A 6,117-nucleotide genomic window follows, 5' to 3' on the forward strand; every position below is an offset into this window, starting at 1 on the left:
CATGCCCCAGTGGCAGTAGGGATGTGTGGTACTTTTAATAGTCTATTTAGGGACTTAGCCTTGATAATTGGCGGAAGCCCAATATTCAAGGCAATAGCCTGGCTGTACAAGCAGATTTTGTCCTCTTGACCATTAATTATCTGAGCTAAATCCTACTTTGATGGAGTTATACAGTTTAAGGATTTTTCTTTATTCCTGCTCTGAAAGCCAATACTTCAAAAGTGAAGTGTGGCAAGGAATTCACAATGAATTTTAAATCTCTTCTTAATTGGTTTAGTTAAAAAAAAATAATCAATTCTAAGGAAAAAAAAATCCAGAAATGTGCCCAACAGAAATAACTGGTGCAAATATCAGATCTTCTCTGTACATTGTAAGTCTTAAATGTAATTTATATACTTCAGCAGTAGTTTAAATCTCTAACATTTCTTCTTTTTTTTCACGTTTGAAATAAATGACTAGACGAAGCCATAGCCAATTCTCTTGTGCAATTCTAAAGCAAACTGGTCTTAGCGGGATGTGTGCCTTGGACCTCATGGTTTCCTTACGTAAAGAATCTGCTCTGTGATCAGTCTGTGGCGTCTTAGTATATTGTGCCTTCACCAGTTTTACTATAAATATATATTAGATTTATATACTTTAATAATGTGTGTTTTGTTGCTCATAACTACTGTTAGAGAATCTACCATATAAAAAACAGGTGCATTACTAAAGCTGTTCTCGATGGTCTGTAGATTGTAGATATGTATTGCAGCATTGTGGGAGGACATGTAGAACACTAAAAATACAGAACTATTCTAGCATGTACAGCTGAAACCAGAAGTTTCTATACACTATATAAAAAGACACATCTGTATGTTTTTCTCAATATCTGACATGAAATCAGAATAAACCTTTTGACTTTGCAGTAAGTAATAAAAATGCCTTAAAACATTCTCTCTCTCTCATTATTCTGGCATTTGGCAAATATTAAAAATTCTGGTAATCCTAATTGACCTAAAACAGGAAAGGTTTATTCTGATTTCATGTCAGATATTGAGAAAAACATGCAGATGTGTCTTTTTCTATAGTGTATGTAAACTTCTGGTTTCAACTGTACATATGTAAGAGTGTGAACTGCCCTCTCCCTGCCCCTGAAGACAGCGTCCTATTATAAGAATAGTGTTGTGCGGTTTTACTGCGTTTTATTGTGAAATATGAACTGTCATGCGTTTTTTAGTAATGTATAACTACTGTAAAGGTAATGCCTGGCGTGCGTAGTAATGTATACTGTAAGATGTGATATGTTGAGAATTGCCATGTATTGTGTTATGGTAATGTGCACTGTATGGGTAAGGTAAAGAGCTAATGTATAATGTATAAGCAATGCTTCATATCTAGTGCAGGATAAGATATAGGTTAGGATTTAGGACCCAGAGTAGGACAGAATAAATAGTGATAGGCATTGTAAGTGTAATATGTTTAGTGCATACTGTTAGGAGATAATGACTATACTTAAGTGAAAGGTTAAGTTTGCCCAGCAACAAGACTGCTGGGGCAGACAGAGTAAAGAGACAGTTAAAATGATTGGTCCAGCCCAGAGTGGGAGGGGTTATGGCTAGTAAAAGGCAACCTGTTCCTGGTTTTAGTCAGTTAGTGAAGGAGTTTGTTGGTGGGCAAAGACTTGCAGTGGTCTGAAGCACGGCGTGGGCAAAGACATTCTGGCGGTATGTGGTCGCACAAACCTCCCTATGGACATTCCTGCAATGTCCGGAGCCTAAGGCTCGAGTCGGGGGCTATGGAGAGCACTGACAGCCCTTCCGTACAGTGGAAGATGGCTGTGGAACCGTGTGAGGGGAAACGTTGCAGATCTCGGGCATACTGCAGAGCCGGATTGGGAAACCCTGGGGCTGACAGGAGGATCAAGAGTAGGGGTAATCCGTGCTGAACTTGATAACAGGAGTGAGATGTTCTGTGTGGAGGAAGCAAGTGACGGAGGGTGCTGTGCCCGATACTGTGTATTAAAGATGGCTGTACTTGAACTGTTCAGTAAAGACGAACTGTTAAATGTTGAAACGAACCGGGTGTCCCTTATTGAATGTGTGGCTGTTCTTGGATCCGGGATGGTGGAGACAGCGGAGGCCTGTGGCCGAAATGTGCGTGAACTGCACCTACAGCACATGGAAATTGGGACACCATTTATTTGTAAGGTACCAGGGTGTGGGAATACTGCAGCCCCTCGCCCATGACTACCACCCTGCACACCTTACACATACTGTATGGATGTTTCCACCTATTGTAGGAGTTTTCCACTATATTGGTATTGATGACATATCACTACCAGATTGGTCAGGGAGTGACACCCGACCCCCAGGACCCACACTGATGCACTGTTATTAGCTTTGGCAACAGGCAGATGTAACCTCTGTAGGGAGTGGAGCACCACAGCTCCATACACTGTGTTAGTGGTATTTGCCAAGAATGGCAGCTCAGCTCCTATTCCTCCTCCAGAGTTAATCACTGGGCTGTCGGGTGTTGTAACCCCCACTGATCTGATATTGATGACCTTTCTTAAAGATAGGTATCAATATAATGGAAAACCCCTTCAACCTTTATTAATCACACTTTGATCACACTCTGATCACACTCCGCCATACTTCTCTGTTTCGTGACATACATGTCAAGTTTAGAGAAAAGTTGGTTAAACTTGTGTAGAATAGAAAAATTACTTAGAGAATGTAACTTTTTATAAGGCCTCATAAATACTCCAGGACTGTGTGTTGGAAGCAGTACAGCAGCACGTGGAGTTTCTATGGACATCCTATGTTTCACTGGATGCCATATGCACCCATGCACTTATTAAGAGATGTTATGGAGGAATATTGAAATAAAGAAGAGGTCTTCTGGACTTTTATGTGCCTTTTTCATAAGCGGGTAATAGCTTGTATTAGTGATTACTTAACACCATTTATGAGTGGATTAAATTATGTGTCCTCCAAAAATGCAGGAACTTTCGGTCACTTTTCTGTCGTTTCCAGTGGAGACCAAATCTAAACTGATTGTTATTAATAATTTTCCATTAATTTTTTTTCAATGTCTTCTATATTATAAAAATCTATCTGCACGCCTCCACATCTAAGTAGACAATATTTTCCTTTTTTCTAGGAGCACATGGTGCTGTGTAGATTTGCGGATCAGACAGCTGTCCAGCTTCCTCCGGAGCGGAGGCTGATAGGTATGCATGTGCTATGCCGTTTACTTGTAGTATGCATGCTCTCGGTTTCGAGAATGTAGAAAGAAAACATTCTGGCTATTTAAATATCATTATATGCATCCTAAATAAAAGCTCAGCAAATGAGTGTGTGCGCACAGAGGTTTACATTTCAGCTACTAGTTAGAATTACCAGTGATGGTCTTGTGTTACAACTTCACATGCATGACGAGAGAGGAGGCAGGGTTTATGAGACATTGCCACCAAGACACAGGAGGACCAAGAACCAACAGTTAGACATGTCTAAGGTGGAGTGGGATAACTGTGACCATTTGTTGTCACTTTAACAACTGCAAGGAAAAGATAATTATTACTGATAATCAATAAAGTTAATCATTATAATTTCTATCTGATGAAGGCCACTATATAGAAGCAGAAAACGTGCCTATAGGTCCATGATTGAGGTGGTATAATACGCTGAAAGATCCAAGTATCCAAGTATAAACCGTCAGTGTTTTGCCGTTATTATAGCCTTTTGAGACTTTGGTAATCTAGAAGGAAGTCTATATGTTATAAATGGCTTCATATCTTCTTTTGCAGGGAAGAACTGCATGGGCTTGGTTGACCTGGATCGTGCATGGGCTTCTGAACAATGTGGCTACAAAGCCAATGTTTTCTCAATGGAACCAGAGAGTTGCTCACCAAAAAATAATTTGATTGTTGGCTGCCCAAATTAAACTACCGTATAATTATTTTTTTTTTAATTCCTACGTTCTTATGTTAGAACTAAGTTTTATAAATATATCCTCTTTTAAGCCACTATTTTAATAAAATTCTGAAATGCTTATAAATATTTTTTATAGTTTTCTGAATATAAGTTGTTGTTAAGTGGCATTCATAATTTTAGGAGTTTCTTTCATCTTTTTGCAAACTATTAAAGGGAATCTGTCAGCAGGTTTTTGCTACGTAATCTGAGAGCACAATGATGTAGGAGCAGAAACCTTGATTCTAGTGATGTGTGACTTACTGGGCTGTTTTTTGCCATTTCAATACAATCAGTGTTTTATCAGCAGGAGATTATCACTACAGGACAAGCTGCTCCTCCTAGTTTAACCATGCCCCCAGCACTGATTAGCAGCTCTCTGTCACTATACAATGTACACAGAAAGCTGGGGTTATATACAGCTCAACAACTGAGCTCTGCTAGATCTGCAGAAGAGAAAACTATGACTATCATAACTGTTGCACCAAGTAAACAAAGTGAAACATCTGTAGAATCAGTGTCTCTGTCCCTACATCATGCTTCACTCAGATGACAAAGGAAAACCCTGCTACAGATTCCCTTTAACCATATAGTCTGTCATCTGGAAATAGGCTGCATATTATGCATAGGGCTAGTCTGCAATCTCAGGAATACTGCCACATCACTTAATTCAGTGGTATAAATCACATGTAACCTTTGGGGGTCTTGTCCTAGATTGTGCATTGCTGCCTTGGTGTTTCTTTGGCTTCCAAAGGTGTAGTTTAAAGAAGTTGTCCACTACTTGGACAACTCCTTGTCATACCCCACGTTTGGCCCCGATAAAATAAAAAAGCTTATACTCGCCTCCTGTTCCGGTGGTGTCAGCACTCGCTCTTCCGGGGCTCCCATACGGTTGTTATGACACATGATGCCCGGCGCCCAATCAGCGTCACTGTCCCAGCCTTCGGACAAATTGACAATGAAGAGGAAGTCAGATCAGCAGCCCGGACTTCCTCTCCATGTACAATTCGACAGGAGGCGGGGACAGTGACGCCAGCGCTGATTGGGCGCCAGGGTCATGTGTCACAACAACCACATCACAACCCCGAGGACCACGAGTGCTGACACTGCAGGAACAGCGCCAGCATGGGAGATAAGTATAAGCTTTTTTATTTTATCGGGGCCAAACATTTTGCTTGAGAAGGGGTTGTCCTAGTAGTGGACGACCCCTTTAACTTTACCCGATAGCTCAACCATAACTAGGAAGTCCTTCCAGGAGAGTTTGCCATTGGCTATTTATTTGGCTATACTATATATTCTATGTGTTACTGAGTAGTCAATAACCAGCAGCTATTGATAAGTTTCATAGTTACGGAGCTCAGCTAAACTCAGACTATGGCTTCTTACAATGCTGCACTTCCCAAGGTATGATCTTGTTGTATATTTTACCTTAGGTGAACCCTAGATATATGGTATCTCTTTTTGCACAGTCTATAGCTTGCTAATTAAGATATATCCCTAGAACAGTGTTAATAATCTCTGGCTATTAGCAATATTGTGAAGTAAGATCATTTGGCCTCCTCTCGCCCTCGCCTTAGGACAGTATCCACACCCACAATCTGTATTTCGTGACATAGCCTAAAGCCAGATATTATGCACAGTCTGTCAGCTTGCCAAATCTGCTGCATATAAATCAGGAGTTCTTATGCTATGCATATGAGAATACTGTACAAATCTATTGCTCCAGGCGCTCAGGGTTTATTATTAATACTTGAAGTTAATAATTAGATTCTGCATCTTCATAAATAAGAATTAGTCGGTTTGAGCACATGATTTAAAAAAAATATGCATATTCTTAATACATACTAAAGTTTTGTGATCCTCACTCCCATAACTTTGGGTTCACTACACACAGATAATGGAGCTTCTGTTACACCTATATCTAAGACCTCTATGGACGCACTCGTCCTCAGGACTGGAGAACGTACTTGCAGTGTGCAGGTTCTTTCTGATCCTTCAGAACCCCATATATAAAATGATGTGGTCAAACAGTCATTGGCATTAAAAAAAAATCATTTCAGACTCCTTCGGCCAGTCCTTCTCATCGAGTGAAAAAAATCCAAAATGGCCAATCGAGTTTTTGAATGATCACAAACGTTCATCATTCGGGCAATTGTTTAACGAAAAT

At 40.2% G+C, this 6,117-nt stretch overlaps 1 protein-coding gene across 2 annotated transcripts in view; it reads left to right on the plus strand.

Annotated features, from left to right (window-relative positions):
* Positions 1-4,021, plus strand: part of GSTCD (glutathione S-transferase C-terminal domain containing) — a 184,273-nt gene extending 180,252 nt beyond the window's left edge. The window contains exons 11-12 of one of the 2 annotated variants that reach the window (XM_073639509.1): positions 3,142-3,211; positions 3,788-4,021. In XM_073639509.1, the coding sequence (XP_073495610.1) occupies positions 3,142-3,211; positions 3,788-3,924 (207 nt within the window). In that variant the 3' untranslated portion in view covers positions 3,925-4,021. The remainder of the gene's footprint in view (positions 1-3,141; positions 3,212-3,787) is intronic. The other variant, XM_073639518.1, reaches the window with a different exon arrangement.
* Positions 4,022-6,117: the final 2,096 nt, after the last annotated feature.

Source organism: Phyllobates terribilis, unplaced genomic scaffold (assembly GCF_046119375.1).
Source record: "Phyllobates terribilis strain yellow unplaced genomic scaffold, ASM4611937v1 Scaffold_1__5_contigs__length_1240528914, whole genome shotgun sequence".
NCBI classification, from domain to species: Eukaryota; Metazoa; Chordata; class Amphibia; order Anura; family Dendrobatidae; genus Phyllobates; species Phyllobates terribilis.